Source organism: Monodelphis domestica, chromosome 5 (assembly GCF_027887165.1).
Source record: "Monodelphis domestica isolate mMonDom1 chromosome 5, mMonDom1.pri, whole genome shotgun sequence".
In the NCBI taxonomy this organism is placed as follows: domain Eukaryota; kingdom Metazoa; phylum Chordata; class Mammalia; order Didelphimorphia; family Didelphidae; genus Monodelphis; species Monodelphis domestica.
In genome coordinates this window covers 179,085,893-179,112,374 of record NC_077231.1, presented here as the reverse complement: position 1 = coordinate 179,112,374, position 26,482 = coordinate 179,085,893, and the positions used below count along the sequence as shown (strand labels likewise).

Sequence of the window (26,482 nt, the reverse complement as noted above, 5' to 3'; positions counted from 1 at the left end):
ACTGGACTAAAAACAGGCAAAAGTGTCACATTTTATCATCTGTAGACTTTATGTTCTCTATGCTTTTACTCAAATCATTGATAAATGTTAAATAACTTACAGCCTAGAGTACACTCTTAAGATTCACCAGTGGAATAGTCTTCCTTCAGTTTATTTGGGGTCTTTAATGTCTTGTTTTATTAGGCTGTCTTCTAGCTCCAAATCCATCAATTATGTTAAAATCTCTCCCTTCCCCTCAATATTTTTCTGTCTTTTCCATTAGGAATTCCTAGTTATTTCATCAATTGAAAGACTTGATTTTTAAAAATCTAGGCTTATTCTCATTTGCTGCAGAAACTCCAACACCCCTTTAGGATACCTTGTGAGGGAAATAGAGCCCTCTATGCTCCACTTGGAGAGTAAAACACACATCTTCCTTTCTTTATTACAGGATCCCGAAAGCTCTTTCTTTTCATTTTTTTCACTTTGTCCAGAGACCCGGGGTGGGTTCAAGTGTTGTCTCTGATACATTTACTGCATGACCCTAAACTTTAGCTTTTCAGTGCCTTTAGATAACTCACTAAGGCTATTTTATGATAAAGAAAGTTCCATAAACCGAGGAAGTTGTGTCCTTAGTGGAGTTCCAATTAAAAAACAAAAAACTCACCTTTTATCATGCTGTGGTATTTTCTAAAACTTTCATGTTCAAATGTCTCTTATCCTGCCTCAGAAGTATTTACATTGGCATCCTAGTTGTCCAAAGGTTATTTATCTAAAACACAATCATGATCCTGAAAGAAAATAAAAGCACGAGACTTTAAAGTATCATAGATTCTGAACACTAAAACTTAAATGATGAAGATAATAGCATTTGTATTATGCCAAATGTTTGCAAGGCACTTTATAAATATTATTTCACTTTAATTCTTACAACAACCCTGTGAAGCAGGTCCTATTATTATTACTATTACCTTTTTAAAGATGAGGAAATTGAGACAAAAACAGAGATCAAAGTGACTTGTCCAGAATCACACAGCTAGGAAGTATCTGAGGCAAGATTTTAACTCACTACTGTCTGAGTTAAGGTGAGTTGTCACATCTAGTGCATTACCTAATTGCTTTGATACTTTATTAAGGAACTTTTTTATTCTTTCATATCTGAGCATTTGTAACAAGCTTGACTTACTAAACCAAGGCCAATTAAATGGGTGGACAGATGCACTGATATCATCTAGAAGTGAAAGCAATGGGTGGGAAGAGAGGAAAAAAAAATAAAAAAAGCAAGCCAGACTGAGACTTTAGTATGCAGGCAAATGGCCACACCCAACTTTTTCATTTTTCTGAGGCATCACTATTTAATATAAACATATTAATCCCTATAATGATTAAGAAAGATTATTTTATGTTCACTATAGCCTTCTCAAGGAGGCATGAAAATGTCACAAACTTTATGTTGCGTATGATCTGTTTATATATCTCTAAAGTCTGCCATTGAAAATCTTATGATTTTTCCCAGATATTTAATTCTTAAAGAGACACGCTTATATTTAAAAATCACTTAATGTGGACCCAAAACTAAATGCAGGAAAGATGTTCCAAAGGAGGTCCATACCTATAATGCAAAAATTAATGGCTTAGAGGATGAGATATTTTAGGAGCTATTAAAATTAGAAATTAACTAAAATAGAGTGATCATATAGAATGCTTTATAGAACATTGATATTTAAAGATAATAAAGTAATGCTTCATTTATTCAGCATTATTAAGGATTTCGCTTTTTAAATCATTACCCTTTATTCTCCACTTTATCATCTCTTGTCTTTTTTTTTTAAAGTTGTTGCTTTGCCATTTTGATGTCTCTTCTATCCTCTACTCTTGAAGTATTAGCACGTTTGTTCTTCATAAAATTGCTTTTTAAATTTTGTATTTATAAGTCTGTTTTCTCCCTGTATTGGAATGTTAGTGTACTTACTTTGTATCCCAGACCCTGCCATAGTACCTTGTCCATAGTAGTTGTGTGATACTGCTGAATTAAGTTAGAGAATTTTTATTTTCTTTAGCATTCGTTGTCCATATTATGAAAGATTCTTGAGATAATTAAATGTAAAGTTTACTCCTCTGTTATTGTCTTTTTTTAAACGTAAAGATGTATTAAATTATAAAATAGCTCTTTATTGATTAAGCCTAGGCACACATCTACCAGTGGCAGGTAAGTGAGCTATTTTCTTTCTTTTTTTGCCTTCTTCCAAAAGGAACTATCAACAGGACTACAGACCCATAGGGATGGGGGCTATATGTTATTAATGTATTGGGAACATTAATATTAGTTCTATATGACATCATGTATATAAGAATATTCATTATATATAGCACCCTGGTTTACTCTTAGTGAATTTCTTTACCCTTTCTCTGTTCTCAGAAAGTATCACCTCTTAATCTAATACTATCTAACAAGTATTAAAAATTTATAAGGGCTAGGTACCTACAGGGATATAAATCTAAAAAAGAAAAACAGGAGCTTATTGTATCTTTGGGGTACTGGGACAGCATTCAGATCATACATACGTCATGCTACCAGCTTGGCTTAGGCAAGTAAAATTCCCTGGTCCTCTGTTTCAGGATCTTTAAGATGAGAGGGTTAGACTAAATATTCTCTTGACATCTCTCCCTGATTCTGTGAAGTAAATAGTTAAATATATAGTGTTTGAATAAGGAGATTACTAACAACTAAGTGTTGGCAAGAAATACTTTCTGTAGAGGTGACCTTAATCTTGATCTGACCTTAACCTTGAGGGAAACTAAGGTATCTTAAGTGTGTTTGGCAGTCTAGATTAGTGACATATTTACTATTTGTCCAAGTTCCTCAAAAGTATTTCCAATAGTATTTGTCTATAAGTATTATTTTGCCTAAACGGAGTATTCCTGTGATAGGGATCAATCCAAGTGCTTCTAAGGGCTGCCATTACCCTCGCCACCTGCTCTCCTTGTTGAGAACCTCAAGAAAGTACTGGTTTTTGTCTATATCTTTGTTGTTTCCTGTACAAAAGATATCTTTCCCCACCACCCCTTTTTACCTATTGAATTGCTACCCATCCTTTCAAAGTGCTCAAATTTCACCTCTTAGAAAACTTTTTTTTGTCTCTAGTCAACATCCCCCTCAGAGCATATGCAATTATTTGCACAATTACATTTAACATTTTATAAAATGATACATATTTTATATAATTAATTCTGTGATATAATTAATATTCTTTTATGTAATCTTTTGTGTATTTACAAAGATCTTTTGCCAAACAGAAAACTTGGTGAGAGCAAGGAGTCATGACTTAGCACTTTTTTTGTACATAAAGGCTATACTAAAGGAATGTTTGGAAAATTGACTCCTTTATTCATTTTCTTTCTCATCCATCTATCTCCTCAGTTCCTACCCCTGGCTCATTTGGAATGGGCAGATCAATATGGGAGAATATATTTACCCTTTCTATGGGGGGGATGCAAGGGAGGCTTTTGTTTAGCAAATGAATAGTGTAAAGATAAGAAAAGGAATTGTTATCTATAATTTAAAAGTAAGAAATGTTTTTGCTATGTAAGAAAAGATCAATATTGTTCGTGTTGATTCTGTATTAATAACTATACTTTAATATATTTAACTCTGCTCCTTAACATTTACTTATTAGCTAGTTCCAAAGAGTGTGAATGTAAAATAAAGGTGCCAAATACAGTAACTGCTAATGTCATTTATTTGGTCATGGAATAATAAGTTATTTGGCTAACTCAATTTAGTCAGCATCTTATTAAACTTATTTATCCTTAATGTTGCAAAAATGCCACATTAACGTAAAAAAATAGTAGCAACATCCTTATCAAGTGAAAGCTGTTTGCTTGAAAAGTCTACCTTCCTAGAACTTTCTTTTAGAGCAGAATGACTTCTACTTTATAATGAGAATCAGTTCAACATTTATTTAAATGTGTGTTGATTGAAGATGATTTGATGAATGCTTATGTTTAAAACTCCCAAGAAAGTTTTTTCCCTCTCTCCAATATGGCACATAGCACATTAAGGCAAATTTTCTTGTTTATTCTCTAGGGTTTCAATCCCTGGGGCAAGAACATGATGTAGTGCATAAAGAACTGGACTGGGCCTGAATTTAGAAAGGCCTGAGTTCAAGTTCTGCCTCAGATACCTCCTAGATGCGTAACCTGGCCAAGTCATTTAACCCCTGTTTGCTTTCATTTCCTAACCTAAGAAATGAGGATAATGATAGCACCTCCCTCTAGGATGGCTGTGAAGATCTTAGTAATTGTAAAGTGTTTAGCATGGTGCCTCACAACATAGTAAGCACTATATAAATGTTAAGTATCATTTTTATTATCAACTATAAAATGGAGATAGCTATCTCACAGAGTTGTTTTGTGAGAATCAAATAAAATAATATTTGTACAAGAACTTAGTATAGAGCCAGACACAGAGTAAATAAATGCTTCTTTCTTTCCCACCAAAGAAGCAGGAGATTATTAAGATAAACCCAGCATTTTATAACATCTTTGATAGGTTATAAAATTTATACTTTGGCTTTTGTTGCCATATGTATTCTTTTAAAACTTTATAGCACAATAGTATAATAATAATAAGAGGATACTAAATGCTGAAAGAAGTGATTTCTCAGGACCCTTCCAACTCTAAATCTAGATGGCTTTTTGTATTAGACAAAAGAGGGAAGGGCCCAAGTTTGGGAATCTGGAAGGATTTAAAACTTTTATAGGTTTAAAAAAAAAAAGTTAAAAACTTTTATTTGTCAACATCTGAAACATTGAAAAAATGCCAGTTATTTGAGGCTTTCTGATATCTTCAAAGGTTATATTACAGTCTGAATCAGAACATATAACAATGAGAAATGTGTCACTTATTCTCTATGCTTCATTTCTCCTAATATTTTGTTAGAAAGGAGACCACTGGAATGTCAAAGTGCTTTAAAAATGAAAGCAAATAAACATTTTAGTTTTTCTATTAGAGTTAGAAAACTACTTTTGAGTAAAGTTTACATTATCCCTATTTTGATGTCTTCCAAATAGTTTCTGAGACTTAAATTGAAAGATTTGCAATTCCTAAGACTTTGTGGAGTTTGATTCTTGGAGTTAAGGGTGGAGGAATTTCCCAAAAGGGGGAAAAAGAAGCAAACTATAAAAATGTGGTACAGTTTAAAATCTCAGAATATCAGGAATAAATTTGCTAGTGTGTCTACAACTACACTTCAATTTACCTTTAATATAGTTTCCTAAAAATGCCTTTATAAAACATACTAGAAAATAGCACATTTGCCCTGAATTCAGGCTTTGAGAAATTTTCTCTTCTTTGTTGATTGATTTGAACATGATTTAATATTTAATACTTCATTAATCTGTCATTTCATCAGTATGGGTGCTTCCTTCTACCAGTTACATTCTACCAGTTACATGCATTTCTTTTTTAGACTTGGTAGAGTAAAACAGAAAATCTTCCATACAACTAGGGAAGTAAACCAAAGGCCTGACTGTTATTACTCTTGCTAATTAAACTGCAGTGTTACCCAATTGCCTCTATAATCAAATAAAAATTTTTGTCATTTGAAATCCTTAAAAACCTGGCTCCAACCTACATTTTTGCCTTATCATAGATCATGCTTTATTTACATACTTTACAATCCAGCCAAAGTAGCCTTTTTTTCTCTTTCTCACATATGACATTTCTTCTGTTTCTTTGTATAAGCTCTTCTTCATGTCTGAAGAACATTTTTTCCTCATCAAATAGAATTCCGAGTTTCCTTCAAAGTATGCCTCAACTGTCACATCCTACATAAGGCCTCTTGATTTCCCCCGCCTCCCTGGTGTTCATGCCTCTTGCTTTCCCCACATTACCTTTTTTATTTTATAAAGGCTATTTAATGACATTCTCCTAACAGAATGTAAGCTCCTTTAAGTTAGAAACTGTTTTAGAAGGTAGAATATATGAAAAATGTTAGAATATTTTACCCAATACTTAGAAAACCAAACATGATATATTCACAGAAAACAAACAGTAGGCAATGATAATTTTTTTGATCTCTCTTTTTAGAGAATCTATAAATGCTTATTCAGGGTCCAGGAAAGTTGGGGGCATCTTGAAGGGAAAAGGAAAATTAAGCCTGTTTATGAGTGCAAATATTTTTCATAATTATTTTAGAAAGAGAAATTTTACTTACCAACTATTTTTATAGACCCTATTCATATCACCAGAATTTTTTGGGGAATAAAGTTCAAGAGAGTGTGTTAGAGGGTAAAATGGATAACGAATGACCTTGTACAATGAAGGGATTATATGTACTGAATTCTTGCTTCAGTCTTTATTTCTGCTTCATCTTACAAATTAAAGACCTAATTAATTAAAGGCATAATTAAACCTAATAAACAAATGAGAAAACTGAGGAGTGAAAAATAAATATTTAAGAGAGGTGTTAAAATGTAGCCAGCAGTATCTTAGGAAGAATTTTTATCCAGGTTTTTGGTTTTTATTCAGTACCACTTTCATGTATTAAGAATGTAGGAATGAGCAGGGTACACAGTATGCTTTATCAGAGAAAGATGTAAATTAATAGGGATTATAGGATTGCACATTGAAAATAGAAAACACTATACTGAAATCTTAGCTAGTTGTCCTTTACAAAATCATTTACTCAATTGTGTACCCATTACGTCTAAGATCACACTTTTGTTCAGAAGTTAATAGTTTTCCCAAGTAATAACTAAATCTTCTATTGACTAAAGTAAAAATTTTAAAGTATTTGTTTGCCAGTATTTGTGAAGTTACCTGCATTCAATATATTACAAATTTCTAGAATTTCAATATTGACAAACATGCATTATGTAATAGAAATCAGCTTTTTAATTTAAAGGAAAAAAATAAGCTCTTTAGGAAGCATTTATTAAGAGCTTACTGTGTTGCAAACACTGTGCTATATGCTAAGGATATAAAGGAGGGCAAAAATTAATTCCGAACTTCAAAAAGCTCACACTCTAATGGGGCAGACCATAATCAAACCAATATGTACAAACAAGATATGTGCAAGATAAAGAAGGAAATAATGCATCAAAGGCAGTAGAATTAAGGGGATATTGAGAGGTTTCCTATAAGGGTTGGAATTTTAGTTAGGACTTGAAATACACAACTGCCTTATTGTTTAAAATGAGAAAATGCATCTAAATAATCTTAATGGTTTTAATAGTGGCAAATATTCCTCTCTTAAAGGATATATTTAATATGCAGAAATGACATAATTTGATGGCAGTCTGATAAATTGGTGAGTGAGTGACTTGGATTTAACAGGCAGAATGAGAACTAACATTTTTGTGCTCACTCAACATGAGGGATTTGTTTTGCTTGAGTATATATATTTGCTACAAGAATTTATTTGCTTTGTTTCTTTTTTATGAATTTGGATCTCGAGATGGGCTTGTCTATTTCCCTTAGAATCTCCTTTACTCTTGTTTTTAATGTTTCACTTAAAATGTTATTTTTAATTTTTCTATGAACGTCACAACCTGCCCCCCCAAACCCCCCAAACAAACATGCAACTAATAAACATAGTCAAACCAAAAAAAAAAGAAGAAAGCAATGTGTACCTTAGCCCATATCCAAAAATATATTTCAATTTGCACCTTTAATCCATCACCTGTCAGGAGGCGGGAAGCATATTTCATCATTGATTATCTGGAGTTATAGTGGTTCTTTGCATTTATCATTCCTTAAGCATTTGAAAATATGTTTTTCTTTATAGAATTTAATCCTTGTATGAATTATTCTGAAGGAAGGGGAGCTTGAGCTGGTGTCAATATGAAATTCACTGTTCTGAACAAAGACAGATCAAACACAAACAGTTCGTAGCAAAACATTGTACTCAACAGACAAATGGAAAAAGGAAATTGGAGAGAAAGATTTACAGAGGAAGGATAGAATTGGAAGGAATAGTAGCAAGCAAAACAAATTTTTATCTTTGGAAGCTGGATCATAAAAGAGGATTAAAATAAAAGAAAAGAAAGTATAAGAACCAGTAATCAGGGTCTGGGTGAGAGTAGAAGGGCAGTGGAGTGGAGAGAGATTACATCAATTACAGATCACTCTTGTAATCTCATTCCTTTCCTTACAATCTTTTATAAATTAGGAGCCAAAAGAAGAAAACTTGTTAGGAGATATAATGGAAGGAAATACATAATTAACAATTAGAACTATGAATAGGATGAACTCATTCATAACACAGAGAGCATAGCAAAATGTACTAAACAGAATCTTGCAATATTTTGTTTATAAGAAACAATTAGAATATTCACATAATTTAAAGTGAGGGCTATAGGAGAGTTTACTTTGCTGCAAGTAAAGTAAAAAAAGGAGGGGTGATTAATTATAATTTTCAACAAGACAACAGCAAAAAGGCATGATTAGAAGAAACAAATGGGGGAAAACATATAAAACCACCATAGACCAGATAAGTGAGAGCAAAGGATTATGTCTGCTTTTCTGCTGATTTATTATTGAATTTAAAAAATCAATATAGAACCTTTTGGGAAAAGTTTCAAATTTAAATGGAGACTAACTTGTATGCTAAGAAACAAGTCATAGAAACATAGAAACATAGACAAACATAGAAACAAAACATAGAAACATAGAAACATAAATGCTATAAAAATAAATATAAATTTTGAACAAATCTCCCAGCATCCCCAGAAGTGTTTGTTTAAAATTTGAAGTCCTTTCAGATCAGAGTATAAAAAAATCCTTAAGCAGTTCATAGAAACATTTTTAATTATTAAAATTGAAACAAATATTTTTTCCATCAATTATCTTCAGGTAATTGATACCTATTTTATTTTTCATATTAAAATGATCTCTAAAAGGCTATAATTGAATTTATTAGAAAATATAATAAATGATCACTTAATCTAATGTGGGAAATAAATTCAAATGTATCATTTCTGTCTACTTTAAAGTTATCATTTGTCTCAGATTGAGTCTCCCAGGCCAATTTTTAAGACCTTTGCTGCATCTGAGAACTGTTTTTGCAATTATTCCATGTCATACCATGTATTGTTCGCCTTATTTGCAATTGTTTTCATTTATCCATGAAATTTCAAGAACATGTAGTTAAATGAAGTGCACATTTTAGGTTTGTAAACTAAAATCTACTTTTTTCAAAATGAGCCATTCATTTCTTTCATGAGATACCTTGAATATATAAATGATGGCTATAAGAGTTTTCTTAAGAAAATATAAAATACTGTTGTATAGTTAAAATAAATTTTGTATGGTCAGATTGGTTACCTTATTAAATTTTATATTATGCAGTGTAAAATGTAAAAAATTTATAATCATTGATATTTGCATTCATTTTTTTTATGTTTACAAAGTAGATTATATACATTTTCTTATTTTAGCTTCATAACAACCCAGTGACTTAGTTACTATCAGTATTATTGTCTTCATATTACAGAAGAGGAAACTGGTTAAGTAATTTGCCCATGATCACAGAAGTAATAAATAAGAGACCCATATTTGCCTTACTATATTCAGCCCTATCCATTGTGTCATTTTGCCACTTCAAAGTTTGTGTTTTGTATTATTAAAATTTGAATTTATTAACTTAAATATTATATTAAATTTCTTAATGTCAACTTTTCCACTTATCTTTGCCTGTACCTTTTGAATTATTTGACAGCATTTGTGGTATTTTGATTAAATACTTCATTTGTTTCCAGATAGCTGCATTTCTACTTTATGTGGCTAATAATCATTATTAAAATGGAAATTTGTAAATTTTACTTTTTTGAGACTCAGAACCACTGTTGAAGTATAAATACTGCATGGAAAAATATAAAGACTATTTTTTTTATCGAGAAGTCCTTTAAAATGAAAATAATAAAATAATAACCATTGTGTGCATTCTTGTTTAAATGGAACATAAAAGGATAAGATCCAAGTATAACTAAGGTTTCATAGCCTTTTAAAAAGAAAACCAACAAATGATGGCAGCCTGTTTGGCTAAAAAGAACAGTAGGCTGAGTTGTTTTAGTTCTTTTTCTATCACTTAATAATCATACCATCTTGCCAGAGTTTTTTAACTTGTCTGAAATAACACAGCTGAAATGAATGACCATAAAGTTACCAGAATGGCACATTGCATATAATAGGTGTTTAATGTTTATTGTATTGGAAGTGGAGTATTAGTTCTATTATAATATGTTCTGATCAGGGTGTATCAAAGGACAAAATTAATTTCTTGGCACCATATTTTAGGAAGGACCTAGACAAAACTGCAGCATATTCCAAAAGGCAGAGTTGTAAAAAGACTCTGAACTATGCCATCTAAGAATAGATGGAATCAACTGGCAGGAGTGGGGATGGAACTGTTTAGCCTCAACATGAGAAAACATAGCCACAGGACAGTCATATTGTTCTTTTTCAACAACTTGGAGGATTGTTATGTAGAAGCATGATTAGATTTATTCTGTTTGGACCTAGAAGGAGCCTTCCCAAGAGCAGTAGGTGCCCATTTTATGTTCCTCACAATGAAAGTAAATATCTCAGCAGAGGTTTCCCAAAGCAGACTGGATTATTATTTGGAGAAATACTGTTGAAAGGATTCTTAGACTGGTCTTGACTCAAGAAGTTACTTCCAACTCTTCTTGGATGCCTTGAACCTCATTTTCCTTAGATGTAAAATGTAAATTATTTATGCCTACCCATCTGCCTCAAATCATATAAAGATGTATAATGAATGTTAAAATGCATTATAGACTTAAAAAGACAAGGTGACAACTGACTACTTTAAAATAGTTTTTAAAAATTTCTAATTATGCTTGAACTCTAAAATTCTTAATTTTATATAAACCAGAGTATTTCAAATGTTAATGAAACTGAGAAAAATACTTGCATCAAGGTTTGAAATAAGGCTTTGAAAGAAAACTTTCAAACTTGTGCTTTGCAGCTTTTGTTTGCTTTGAAAAGAAATCCCAAAACATTAAATATGCTTCTATTCCGATATAAATGAATATGGTCTATGGAATGAAGGAGGAAGAAAGCAACCATTTATTAAAAGCATGCTATGTGACAAGTACTTTGCTAAATTCTTTACAAATGTTTTATGTTTTTGTTTTTGTTTTTTCTTTTAAACCCTTACCATTCAATACTGTGTATTGGCTCCAAGGCAGAAGAATGGTAAGGGCTAGGCAATGGGGGTCAAGTGACTTGCCCGGGGTCACACATCTAGGAAGTGTCTGAGGTCAGATTTGAACCCAGGACCTCCCATCTCTAGACCTAGCTCTCAATCCACTGAGCTACCCAGCTGCCCCCAATGCTTTATCATTTGATCCTCACAGCAACTCCATATTGTTAGTGCTACTATCTCCATTTTACATCTGAGGAACCATCAGGTGATTTGCCAAATGTCACACAGTTAATAAATGTCTGAGGCAAAGACTGAACTCAGACCTCTCAGACTCCAGGACCAGAGTTTTATCCATTGCACAACTTGAATTTCCTTCTTTTCATGATGGAGTTTAACTGAGAAAATTATCTAGTCTATTCATGTCTAAATCTTATAATTCTCTGCTGCTTTCCATTATTGCATATCCCCCCTCTCTGTATGTATGTATGTATGTATGTATGTATGTATGTATGTATGTATGTATGTATGTATGTATGTATAACAATATTTAGTTATCCAAAATAACTCAGGTGCCGGAATCATGAGTGCCTATTTGGGTGTTCCATTTTCTTGTTATTGGGAGTCTTTCTAAATCAACTGGTGGCAGAATTTTACTGTGATCTCTTCATAGTTAATTTCTTTAGTGAGTATATCTATTTCATTTATTTAAAGCTTAAAGCACCTTATAAGTTTTAACACCACTTTAATAGATGAGAATATTTTTACATGATTAAATCAGGTCTATTCTGCTTTATATAAAAATAGGTTTTTCTAACTGAACATAGGGATAACTTGTCTTTGTCATGGATGCAAACACTTTAACCTGAAATATAATTAATTTTCTTACTTTATATAAAAATTATGAAAGTCATGAAAAAAATATTTTAAGGCTTTTGCTCATGAAATTTCTAGTTTAGAAATTAATCAACTTCTTTAAAGGTTCTGAAATGCAAGTTGTTATTTTTAAGCTGGTAATTTCTGTTTGTATTAGTTATATACATATACAGTAGATACAGTTCTACTTTCTTATAATTAATCATTGAGTAGTCATGCCTATTTTATCTTTAAAAATAATTTAGAAGTAAACTTAATAAAAATTAACCTTTACTTTTAATAATAGCCATCTATTGGTTTTCTGTTGTTAGTTACTCTCACAATATAGCTTTTATATTCACCATAGTCATGAAATTGCTTTCTCAGGGGTCACTGATCACCTAATTGCCAAATTCAATAGATTTTTCTTAGTCTATAGCCTTTTACTCTTTAGAGCATTCAGCTGTTGATAGCCTTTTTTTCCTTGATTTTTCTCTAGTTATTTGGGCTTCTACAATGTGGTATCTTCCTTATTCTCCTCTTCACCTCTTTAACCTTGTCTCCTAATAGCTTCTCTTTCTTTTCCTACCTCTTTAGCATAAGACCTTTGCAAAGATCTATTTCCATGTTGTTTGTGTGACCTTTGCAAAGATCTGTTTCCATGTTGTTTCCCTTCTTTTCTTCCATGGTGATCTTATGTACTCTTTACATTTTTAACTTGGTATCTCACTATTTCCTCCAGTTAAGTACTTTACTTGTTTTTAAATAAAATTTAAGATGATTTTTAATAAGTTATTTCTGAATTAAGATCATTATGTTAGTTGGCACTACCAGTCATAGGCACAGTATTTTGTAGCTTTATAAATGCTCATTTGATCTCTAGAAAATTTTGAAGTTGTTATGTAGTTAAAAATTTTCAACTCCATTCCTATGAGGAAGCCCCCAAATCTCTGTATCTAGTTCTAGTGTCTCAAGATAAAAATTTCCCATTTCCAACCAAACTTAAAATATCAGTACTGCTACAGGTTCCTCCTGAAATCTGTTTCTTTTTAATTTATTTTATGAAATATATTTTGATTATTTATGTCAGCAATACCATAATTAACCCATCATGATTGTTTCTTACCTCTGTATCTTTGTCCTTTGTCCTTCCACTCATTTGCTACATTCTTTCATGCTTATCTCTGCAACCTGTACCTACCTTATTATTAATAATGAGGATAATAATAAGCCACATTCATAATAACCTGTATTCACATCTACTCTAAACATGGGAAGTAGATCATCTATTTTGTGAAAAGGCTAGAATATGTGATATTCACATTTAAAAGTATGTCAAGAATAATTCAGATAAAACAGGAGCATTTTTCATAAAGACAATTTTAAACCTGTGAATCTGTCTAGCCTTAAACCCTTTACTGTCACCTGCAAATTAAAAAGGAAGGGGGGAACCAAAACATCTTATTAATCATTTAATGTACATGGTTAGGTATCAAGATACAAACTTTATGACCCTGCTGAAAAATTAATCAAATAGTTTTTTTCATCTTATGGAATCCTCCTATGATTTTTTAAATGTCATTATAAAATTCTTATAACAGGGAAATATAGCTTTAAACTTGAACCCAGAAGTCATACTGAATCAGTGGATTACAGTAATACCTAAAAATACTTTAGCCTTCTCCAGTTAAGGCACATAGAACATAAAAATATCTAAAAAGGGGGTTGTGACTGAATACCTTGGAACATTGCCTGACATAACAACAACCAAGAAAAAATGTGGTGTTTTTTTTTTTACCCCCCACTATGAAATAGTTCAACAAGAATGGTTCATCAATGGAAGTTCCATTAAAAGAAAAGGCATTACTATCAGCTTCATCTTTGCTTGCTAAGGGCCATTGTCTTTTCTAGCTAACTTACAGCAAAAACCACCTATATGTTTTTTTCTCCCACTTAGAATGTAAACTACTTGAGTAAGAGCTTTTCTTTTTTTCACATGTATGTATCACCTGTGCATTGCACAGGGCTTTCCCTATAGCAAAGCACTTAATATACTTTTAAAAAAAAATTAACCCTTAACTTCCATCTTAGAATCAATACTGTGTATTGGTTTCAAGGCAGAAGAGCTGTAAGGGCTAGACAATGGGGGTTAAGTGACTTGCCTAGGGTCACATAGGTAGGAAGTGTCTGAGGCCAAATTTGAACCTAGGACTTTCCATCTCTAGGCCCTTTTAATTTAACATTCTTTTCTTTTTTAAGTTTCAGATTTTCTCTCTTCCTCTCATCCTTCCCCTACCCCCTGAGAAGGCAATAGATAATTAGACCTGTGAAATCATGTAAAATATTCCCATATTAGCCATAATGCAAAGCAAAGCAAAAGAAAATAAAAGTTCAAAGAGTTCATCATTTCTCTCTATAGGTGTATAGCATTTCTTTTATCATGAATCCTTTGGAACTGTTTTGAATCATTGTATGATCAGTGTAGTCATGTCTTTCACCAGCTGATCATCATTCCAACTTTGCTGTTAATGTGCACAATGGTCTCCCACTTCTCACATCACTTTATACATCATGCATCAGTTCATACAGGCCTAGCCATGTTTTTTCTGAAGCTAATCTGTTTATTTCTTACAGCACAATAGTATTCCATCACAATCATATACCACAATTTTTTCAACCATTCCTATACTGATTAGCATTTCTTTGATTTCCAGTTGTTTACCACCACAAAGAGCTACTAAAAATATTTTTATACATATAGGTCTTTTACTTTTCTCTTTGATCTCTTTCTGACAAACCTAGTGGTGGTATTTCTATTTCAAAGGGTATACACAATTTTATAGTCCTTTGGACATAGTTCCCAATTGTTGTCTATGATGCTTGGATTAGTTCAGCACTCCATCAGCAATTCATCAATGTCCTTTTTCCTCATCTTGATCTTGAGGCATTATTTTAAAGTTGTTTAGAAGAGAATGTTGGGAGAGTTCATCCGGGTCCTGGCCTATGCTCTGCCATCTACCTACCCAAAGTTTTCATTTTTCCTTTGCAACTATAAAATGAAACATAAACTTTTTGTAATGTTTCTTAACAAAACCAAATTTTACTAAATATAGGACTCATCATCTCAAGGCAGCAAAAGAAAGAGGAACTCTTTCTTGCCAAAAAAGTTATAAGAGAATTGGTAAAATCCCTACTGAAGTACATTTGGAACAAGAAAACATTAGTTTACCAAAATAGAAGTCATGGATAGCCTCTGTATGGAACTCAAGAATGAAATCAAAATGTCCTTCGTGGCTAATACCTATAAGGATTCTACCAACAATATGTAGACAGAAGGAAGTATAACAATTGCTGGGTCATGAGGGTTTAGATTTGGTCTACACTGTAACTGAGCGTTCTCAAGATTAGAAATGGCAACTTGTTTTAAGGGGAACTCAAGTATTTATTTGCTCTGTCTGGTGTTTAGTAATTAACAAAACAGATCCAACCATTAATAATAAAAAAATTTTTTTTGATCAAGATTACCAGAAATACCCATCATAAGCCTCCACAAACAATTTTTTTATATACTTTGGAACTTAGAAGTGTTCATGTTTATTACAAACTAGAGATGGAGTCACTCATGCCTTCTCTGGGAGCATCTAGTGGTTCAGTGGATAGAGAGCCAGGCCTGGATATGGGAGGTCCTAGGTTCAAATCCACCCTCTGACACTTACTAGCAGTGTTGATCCTAGGTAAGTCACTTAACCTAAATTGGCTAACTCTTACCATTCTTGGTATCAGTACTTAGTATAGTAATAGTACAAGGCCTTGGAATCAGTACTTAGTATCAGTTCTTAGACAAAGGCTAAGAGTCTTAAAAATTATTATGCGTCTGATTAGAGCTCATACCAGTGGTTTTTAAAAACAGTTTTGTTGTCTTTGAGTATTTATCTTTCTTATTTGAGACATCTCTTTATTTTGATTAAAATAAATATCCACTTATTGCATTTAGCCAAGTTTTGTCATCTTTTAAAATGTGTGTGGGGTGGTCCTTTTATATCACTATAGAAGTTAAAAATTAATACATTGTATCCATTTTATCAAATGTAAATGATTAAAGAATCGACTGACCACCTTCTGTTATCATTTGGGCCACATTTACATGTTTTCTTTATTATATGCAAATTATTTAATGTTATATTTCAAACAACAATTCATAATTTTTATTATCTTTGTTTTCAGATTGCTACAACCCTCAGGAAAGATCAGATTACTTGATGTTGGCAGCTGCTTTAATCCATTTTTAAAATTTGAAGAATTTCTGACTGTTGGCATAGATATTGTACCTGCTGTGGAGGTATCATTTATTTACCTATTTTACAAATATATTTTAAAATGTACTTATTCCTAAAAATGTAAGCACACTTCCTTTGCAACAGAGGCAGGTAATATATTGACTATATAGCTGAGTTAACTAGCCATATTTTAAAAACTAAATTTGTAGCATTGGATATTAGCTTTTGTATCTTTATTTCATATCTTTGTATTCATATCATTAAATATTCATATTCGTTTTTAGTAATTAACTTTAACATGATCTTGGACTGCTGCTTTCCCCCCCTCTCTCTTGGTTTCTCTTCTTTCTAGCTTAGCTATTTGGCTATAATAAAGAATTGAAGCAGTCAAACTTTTTCCTGTTTGGAATATTAAGGAGTGAATTCTTCTAGACAAGGTGTTAGCTCATGTATAATTTTAAATGTTTTGATGGAAATTGTTTTCAAAATGCCATGTAAATTGGCTGCCCTGTTCAATAAAGCAATTGATCCTCTAACTTTTTTTCATAACTTGAACTAGGTGGAGTCAATTGAACCTGGGTTCATATTTATTCTCTATCCTGGCCTTAAAACCTGTGAACAAGTCCTCAGCCTCCCTGGGCTTCTATCTTCTCTTCTACAAAATGAGGCCATTGGATTAGATGATATCAGAACTCCCTGTCATCACAGGTTTTGTGATCCAATAACACAGGGTCTTTATTACCCTCTTCCCGAAACCACTCTCCACTCTACCCCTGCAAAAAATCCAGTTATTTGTAGTTGGAGAGGTAATCCCTGTACCTTAGACCATTTTGTTTTCTTAGAGAATTCCCTGTCTTGACTTCTTTACTCATTTTCTGCCAGGTAGAAAGACAGGTCATTCTAGGCAATATAATTAGTGAATTTTCGATTTACTCCATCCTGCTTAGTCTTTAGAATTTTAGCAACCAAGAATGCATACACTCCCACTTTAGGATTAAGTGTGGGGGAGGAAGGTCTATGACCCGTGTGTGCTAGCAAGTGACAAATCAAAAACAACTGACTGACCCCCTGGGCTGTCCAAAGCCAAGTTTAAGCCACCATTGGTACATGTAAGGCATAGGAAATGACATAAAGGACTGCCTTTATATTCTGCATCACTTCCTATGAGAGGGTTTAGGTAGTGGAACTTGACTGTGGAGGAGCTCCTTGGCTTTTTTGGAGGCATCAGCTTCTCAGAAGGCCCATCTCTTGTGACTCCCTTTCCTTGGCTTTGCTGCAGGCAACAGCCTCTGGAAAAGCCCTTTGACTGAGGCCTCTGAATTCCTGCTGGGTTCAGACCAGGTTAACCAGGCTATCCTTCTCTCTCTCTCTCTCTCTCTCTCTCTCTCTCTCTCTCTCTCTCTCTCTCTCTCTCTCTCTCTCTCTCTCTCTCTCTCTCTCTCTCTCTCTCTCTCTCTCTCTCTCTCTCTCTCTCTCTCTCTCTCTCTCTCTCTCTCTCTCTCTCTCTCTCTCTCTCTCTCTCTCTCTCTCTCTCTCTCTCTCTCTCTCTCTCTCTCTCTCTCTCTCTCTCTCTCTCTCTCTCCCCTGACTTTAGTATTTGATTGGGATTTAGAATTTAAATCCCTGGTGACCAACTAAAATATATTCAGTCTCAACCCTAAATTTTACCCTCAACATTATGTGGTTGTGTGTGTGTGTGTGTGTGTGTGTGTGTGTGTGTGTGTGTGTTTTCATAATTAAGAATTAATAAAAAGCTAAAGTAGTTTGTTCTTTAAATGTGTGTGACTCCAAAAATCAATTCATTATTTTAAAACTGGAAGTTACCACAGTTTCTCTGTCAATGTTTACTCCTCTAAAACTTCCAACTAGTTCCAGTTTTTTCCTTTTTGTTCTCAAAAAAACAAATAGAATCTTTTCCTAATATAAGCCTTTTAGATATTTAAAGACAATTATATACCCAAATACCCTTTTTTCCATTGTAAGCTTTTCTACCAACTCCATGTTGAAAATGTAATTTCAAGTTATCATATGATGTAATTTCAAGTCCCCTCACCATCTTAGTCTTCCTCCTAGATACAGAAAGTAGCACCTAATTGTAAACAAAGTGTTGATGGTGTCTTACCAAAATAGACTATAATGTGGTTGTTACCTCCCAGTCTTCACACACTTCCTATAAATGAAATCTTACTGTTTTGGCAACCTTATTCCCTGCTGACTCTTTTAATTGACAACTTACTAAAACCTCTTCAGTCTTTTATATCTTGACCCTCCACTACTTACGTTTGGGTAATTTTTTTAATCCAGATTCAATACTTAATCTTTATTAAATTGTTGTATTTGATCTAACAGTATTCCAGCCAGTATTCTTAATATCTTTTTTGAATCTTAACTGGTATGGTTTGTTTTTTATGGAATTTCAAATAAATTATTTTTAAGTTTTGAAAGGACTTATTAAATTGCCCCAAATAATTTATTTTACTAATAACCTTATCATCAAGCTTAAGTAAATATAAGCCTAGCTGTTCCTGGCAATTTTCTTACCTTTTTATAATGCCTTATCCAAAAGTATACCCCTGAGTCTCGTTGAAATATTAAGGAAAATTAAAATTAGTCACAAATTGACATAAATGTTTAGGAAATGTTCATTGCTTTTAGCATAATATCTTTTTAGTGGATAACAAATTTGTCTAAGGGTAAGGAGTAGTAGGAATGTATGTAGTATGTGCTTTATTATGGTATGGAGGACAGAAGCTGTATGACCATGATTGTTCTAATTTCTGAGAAAACAGTAATTGTCAAAGTCTTAATTTGCCCTACTTTTCTTCTCCCCAGAGTGTCTATAAATGTGACTTCCTGAACCTGCAACTTCAGCAGCCGCTCCAACTTGCACAAGATACAATAGATGCCTTTTTGAAACAGCTGAAAAACCCAATTGATTCTCTTCCCGGAGAGCTTTTTCATGTGGTTGTTTTTTCTCTCCTCCTTTCTTATTTTCCATCACCTTATCAGCGATGGATTTGTTGCAAAAAGGCCCATGAACTTTTAGTATTAAATGGCCTGCTACTTATCATCACTCCTGACTCCTCCCATCAGAATCGTCATGCTATGATGATGAAAAGCTGGAAGATTGCTATAGAGTCTCTAGGCTTTAAACGTTTCAAGTATTCAAAATTTTCTCATATGCATCTAATGGCATTTAGGAAAATATCTTTAAAAACTACCATTGACTTGGTTAGTAGGAACTATCCAGGAATGTTATATATTCCACAAGATTTCAACAGTGTAGAAGATGAGGAATACTCTAATCCTTCCTGTTATGTCCGATCTGATATAGAAGATGAACAGCTGGCTTATAGTTTTACAGAGCTTCCTGATGCTCCATATGACTCAGATTCTGGAGAAAGTCAAGCAAGCTCAATTCCTTTCTATGAGCTAGAAGATCCTATTTTACTTTTAAGTTAATATAAATGGGGAAAAAAAAGCCCTTTTCAGTCCAGACTCCTTTCTTGCCTAAACTAATTTGAGATCTTAACATGGGCTCAGTACTTAAAAACATGGTTTGCATAGAAAAATTGCAAAGGTTTACAGAGTTTGCTATTTTTTTCTACTTCTAAATTTTAAAATTTATTCTTATATAAAAAGCTTAAAATTTCATGCAAAGTGACTCCTATTGTAACAGAAACTACTGTTACAGTCTTTAGGATTTGTAGCACTAAAATATAGAAAGGTACATTTTTCTCTTCAGTGCTGTTGTGTGAAATGAAGCATCATTAGCTATGTTTTCCTTTGTTTTTCCTTTTGAATCTGTTGAATTTAAGATGAAGTGGGGGAAATATGAGGTATTTGCATAGAAAGCTGTAGTTTGCACTTTGACTCACAAGTTGAATTTGATGTGAAGTAAAAGATTGGGTTGTTTGAGGGTTTTTTGGATGCACTTAAAATTTTTTTTCTTTTTTGGTAACAAAAATATTGTCTGTAGCAGAAAGCTATTTTCCATTCAGTTTTGGCTGATGAACCAATATTGCCTGTGCTTTATGGATATTAGTAGTAATACTCATTGTGGTTTCTTTTCTTCTGCTATTATAAAAAGTCCTACCAGAACTTGGTAGAGATGAGGAATGTGTGACATAGGATCACATTCAAGAAAGAATGTCATACATGGTGTCCTTTTGTAGATTTTGATGAAATTGTTTTTTACTCCAAAGTGTAAAACCTTTGGAGGAGAAAGCTTTGTAAATGAATTCCATTAACCTAATTCCCCAGTTAGTATTTTCATACATCTCATATTGATTTGTACATAAATATTCTAGTAAATTTACTTGTGGGTGGCTCTTTAGTTCACTATATACAGAATTATAAAAATAGGCAGTGATAGCTCCCCACTGCCCCAAAGCAACTATGTTAACATTTGAACTTGTTTAAAAGATGTGATTTATGAATCACCTTTTTGTTATGGTCTTTACCTTTTCCATTTAAGTGGTGAAATTCAGTTCTGGAATTTTAATGGAGGAAAAATGTTAAACACTCCTCCTGACTTCACATGATTATTTTGATATTCTAGTATTTTTATTTATCTGTATCCTAACAGAGGAGCTTACTGTCTTGGAATTAGATGGCAGTGAATTTATCCCTTTTCTACATTAAGAATACCTTTATTTCAGAAAACAAAGAAGGGAAAAATTGTCAAGGTGAAGACAAGCTGGTTTTAACAACTGGAATATTTAGGCCATCTTACCTTATTTTCATCAGCCAGAAACTGTCTCTCATAACCTATCATTTTTAAGAGTGCCACTATGTGGATTTTTTTTCAAGTGGTTATTACATTTTAAAAATACCTCATACTGAGGTTTTGCACTGAAATATCAAAATTTCAGATTTCATGGTTGCTTTAAAAGAAAAAGACTACATTTTCTATATGTTGATCCTAAGATTCATAAACTGCACTTCTGTATTGATATGAACTGTTTTGTGCTTATTGTGACTTGCTGTAGTTAAGATTGAATGTCAAATTTTACTTAGAAATACAAAATTTATCCTTTAAGAGGTAAGCAGTTAATTGTTTATACCTGTTATTTCAAACTAGATTTTACATGCTAAATTCCTGAAAATTAGATTTTAATTAAACCAAAATGTAATTTCTCTAAAATGTATGTTGTTTGGTTGAAATGGTAGAATATTTTATTTGAGATGATTCACTTTTTTTAGTAACATAATATTACTTAAATTAAGACTGACTTTTCATTATAGTTAAGCTCTGTGTGGTCATCTCTTCTAACCAAAAGGAGTGCTGAATTTAGGATAATTGCAAAATTACATTGTGGTCAGAGTGCCTACACTGCCATATTAGGTTTTTTTGATTTTGCTCAATTCAGTTATAAGAGCAAAGAAAACAAAGTAACACATTTGAAAGCTCTGTGAAAGTAAATAAATTATCGTGGGGGAGAGGAGTGCTCGTGTCAGCATGGCCTTAGAGTCAGCAGTTATGTTTCAGCTAAAATGTTGGTGCTATACATTCTTTAAATTGTTTACACATGTTGCTGATTTTGCTTATGCTCCAAAGTGTGCATGGCATATTTTAATTAGTACTTTAAAGCTGTCTACAGAGCTCCATCTAGTATACATGTGTTTGAATTCATGAATATCACTTGTTACTCTGAATTTATGGTTCATTCAGAGATAGCACAGAATTCAAACCAATACATGCTCCCCAAAAGCCATTTAAATGTTTTTAAGTGTTGAAATTTATTCATTCCTATGGCTTGGGGTCAGGATATCTGTAATGCTATTATAGGAGCCTTTGAAAAACGTTAATAGTTTTACTATATAGGTACTTTGCAGAATGATTTCATTTGGGTGTGAAAAATTCAAAAGGGAATTACGCCATTCTGAGCAGTCAGCTGTTGTCTGAACAATTGAGTTTTAAAAGTAAGTGATGATCAATTGGTTAAATTCTTCAGGATCATTACTAGATTGCATGTGGTTATACCATGGTTGCCAAGGAGTGTGAGGGTAGCACACCAGATAATGTATGTTTGAGTTGATGTTGTCCTTTTTTCACTTTTTTTTGTGAACAAAGCACATTTATTAAAAAAAAAGAAAGAAAGAAAAAAGAAAAGAAATCTTCCCTTCCTTCTGTCTGTTACTTAAAAACTGAGAGCTTTGCAAACTTTTATTTAGCTGTTTCATTAAATAGTATTCAGGTTGGCTAGTGATTATGATGCAATTTGGTACTTATATACCACTTATTCAAGATATAATTGTAGAAAATTCAAAATGTTAAGCTGTAAGAGGTGTTAATATCTCATTCAACTCTTTCATTTTACATATGAAGAAATCAATGGTCCAAAGAATTTAAGTGATCACACACACATTTTATATAACTGACAATTATTTTAATGGTGTGGGTATTCCTTCAAGTAAACAGTCTTTAAATTTAAGATAAAAATTAATTGTGGAAATGTCCATCTCTGCAAAATTCATCTTTACAAATTACCTTGGATGAAAATTTTTTCACCTGTAGCCAACCTATTCAGAAATTCAATCCAAATTTAGACTAGTCCACGAACGAAAATCTATATAATCCACCAGGCAGATAGATACTCAAAGCCTTTTCAGCTCTTAGGCAACACTAACATAACCGTTATTTTATTTTATTTTTTAAACCCTTACCTTCCATCTTAGAATCAATACTGTGTGTTGGTTTGAAGGCAGAAGCGTGGTAAAGGTTAGGCAATGGGGGTGACTTGCCCAGGGTCACACAGTTAGGAAGTGTGAGGTCATATTTGAACCCAGGATCTCCCATCTCTGGGCTTGACTCTCAATCCACTGAGCTACCCAGTTGTTCCCACAACATTACCTTTAGGCATTAAACGGTGGTCTCCACTTCATGATGAGGTATTAGACTAAGCATCAGCATCTAATTGATGCCACCATATCATACATAGATTTGTTGAATGAATTGCTAAGACTTATCTCTATGGAAACATGATCATTGGCATCTACCACAGAAGTGTTACCATATGGAAAAAGAATTAGTTTTCATCTAAACAGAGCCAGGCTTAAACAGAAATAAGATAGATTTTGGTTGGATAGAAAACTTCCTTTTGGGAAGGACAAAACTGATTCTGTTATTTAGTCACTTGCCTCAAGTCATTCAACCTGCTTTATTGCAAAGCTTAGACTAGAGCTTGTTTTCTTAACCTTTTTTAATATATCAAGGATCCCTTCTGCAAATGAGTAGACCTCTTCAGAAATTGTTATTAAATCAGGAAAAGGCTAAATTTAGGAAATGTTAGAAGTTGGAGAAAATGTAATTTTTTTCCATCCTAGTTCATGGATCCCCTGAAATCTAAACACAGACCCTTTGAGGGTTCTTTGGACCCTGGTTTAAGAACCTAAAACCTAGATCTCTTGCCTTTAGCCCACTGTTCTCTCCACTATATATTGCATTTGTTTTTAATTTGTGGGAGACTGATGGTACATATCTTTTAGTTAAGTAAATAATGTTCTCTTTATCTGAAGCCTCTGATGCTTACTTTCTGTGCCCTTGGGCAAGTCACTTGACCGCCTAGGGGCTCTATTTCCTGTATAAAAAGAGGTTTAACTAAGATGACCTCTGGTCCCTTCTAGCTTTAGATCCACAATCCCTATGAATTACTCTCTCTTGAAATAATTTATATATTCTTGACAGTTTGTAGTTGCTTTAAACTTCACACACACACACACACACACACAAACTATTATATGAAGGTGAGGAATAATTGTTAATCTACTTTCTTATGACAGTTTGCTATATTTTAAGAGGAAGTACCCTGCCTGTCCCCCCAAAAGGCATCAAAAGACTTTTTTGAGAACTTGGTAGTTCATTATAATACATAGAATGTTGTGGACAATATATTAGTTCAATGGCATTTAGTTAGAATTCTCACTCTGTTTGACTTACTCTTTATGCTGTAGAGATGCATTTCTTTTCAATGCCTTTTCTTGTTAGCCTTAAACCTAGGTTCTATAATAGGCTCTTGTCCACATATTCGTAAGTTTAGAACATGAATAAAAATGGATTTTGTTATATTTTCCTTGTGCAATTAACAAGCAGTAACTTAAAATCAAATGCTTGTAAAAAAGGAGCTGATGCATATAGTAGGTTTCCATTGCTTAAATACTGTTCTTTACCATAAATATTCAACTTCCTTGTTTTTACTTCAATCTATCCCTTTCTTTTACTTACTGATCTACCTGTTAGAAAGTCAGTCTATATCATTTTGTACTTGAATAGTACATTCCTGGTAACTTTTGTTAATGATATCAGCAATATTTATATAGTGATTTTACTTTTCAAAGTTTTATATACTTTATCATTTTGTGCTCACTTAATAGCCCAGTGAAGTATACAGTACAAGCATCATAGATAAGGGAAATGAGACTGATTCCCTGATTATCCATCCATTTGTTTATCTACATATCTTTATACACACATTTTTTTTTTCAAGTTATGTGGGTCTGGTAAAAATTTAAATTGAAAAAAGAAATTGCACTCCTATCTACAATACTAGATCCTGTAGGAAAAATACTAACAGAAACATTGGAAAATTCATAGATAAAATCTAGTAAAGGAACCACCATTGAAATCCATAGTCTCTAAAGTTTATCCACACATACACCAAGTATGGATAACAAGATAGTCTAAAAGATTATAACAAAAGCAGGGAAATGGGATATCATATCCCTTACCAAGTCTTGATGGAATGGAACTCATGACAATTATAAGAAATTAGGAGTTTCTTCAGATTAGATTCAGAAGGTAACCTTGGGAAAATCCTAAAAACAGCATGAGGAAGCACGATGGAGCACTCAAAAAAATAGCAAGCAAAAGTGATATCCTCACTACTATTGGCCACATATTAAAAAAGGAAATCAGATTGAGTTTGAATAATACAACAAAAGCCTAGTCTGGAAACACAGTATAGCAATGTTGGTAAAATTCTATTTAACTTTTGAAACGGGGAGAAATGAACATTAGGGTATAGTCCCCACTACCAGGTCAGGAGGATTAAGAATAAATGAGTACAGGAAACTTTTCCATTTTGGTCTGGAGAAATGATAAGAATTTGATGGATTTAACTTATCCAGACAATTTTTGGAGCTGTGCCAAATGCAGAACAGTTAATACTTTCTCGGTTCTCTACTTATGAGTGGAGAGAATTAAAAGAAAAGAATCACAGAATAATAATTATTACCTTAAAGTTTGCAAAGGCCTTAATCTAGTGCCTGGCACATGGTACTTAATAAGTATTACTCTGATTTCACGTACAATATCTCAGTTTCTATAAAAATGATCTCTGGAGTGAATGAGACGATGGTTGATGGAAAGAAGACATAAGTACTTGATTCCTGCTCCTAATTTTTTTTCAGCCAGGTCAGTCAACCTAGAATAGAAAATATTAAAATGGCTAATAAGGAATTGAAACCCAAGAAATGTAAAGAAATACCAATATAGCACCTCAGCTGTTCTTGTAAGTGCCCAAGCCCAGGTTATTGAATGAACTGTCAAATGTTAATTGATGATCTTTGAGAGAAAGCGGAGTAAGAGTGCCAGAGAACTAGAGAAGGAAAAATGACTCAATTTTCACTTCTAAGAAAGAGTAAATATTACAAAATAGGCTTATGTCATTGCCACATTCTGAAATGTATTATTAAACAGCTGGTGAGTGAATATTTAAAAAAGGAAGTAGTGATTATAAAGTACACAATTTCATCAGAGAAAATATAGTAGAGGTGGTTTTAGTAAAGCAGGACTTGTCTTTTATGCCATTCTTGTAAATACATGATGAGAAGTAAACTAAATTGTGCAAATAAATAGATTCACAACAGTTTGAAGGGCTGTACCCACAAAGTACTCAGCAATGGCTCAGGGTCAACTTATTCTATATTGGGACAGGCCATTGCTCAGTTCATGACTCTTTTATTCAATATTTTTATGAATGACTAGCTAAAAAGAGGGAGTGTTCTGTGGTGTATAGCCTTCCATGGAGTCAAGACCTGAATTCAAGTCTCACTTTTACCACTTACTTGGCTGTGTGATTCTGGGTAAGTCACAAGCTACCAGAGCCCTAGGCAATTCTCTTAAGACCAAGTTATAGAGAAGGTGCTGCACTGCAATAGGAGAGAAAGAGTTTACATGGATGTAATCACAGGGCCTTTCCA

At 33.0% G+C, this 26,482-nt stretch overlaps 1 protein-coding gene across 1 annotated transcript in view; it reads left to right on the top strand.

Annotated features, from left to right (window-relative positions):
* Positions 1-22,398, top strand: part of BMT2 (base methyltransferase of 25S rRNA 2 homolog) — a 67,819-nt gene extending 45,421 nt beyond the window's left edge. The window contains exons 4-5 of the mRNA XM_001363690.4: positions 16,227-16,341; positions 19,112-22,398. Of these exons, the coding sequence (XP_001363727.1) occupies positions 16,227-16,341; positions 19,112-19,741 (745 nt within the window). The 3' untranslated portion in view covers positions 19,742-22,398. The remainder of the gene's footprint in view (positions 1-16,226; positions 16,342-19,111) is intronic.
* Positions 22,399-26,482: the final 4,084 nt, after the last annotated feature.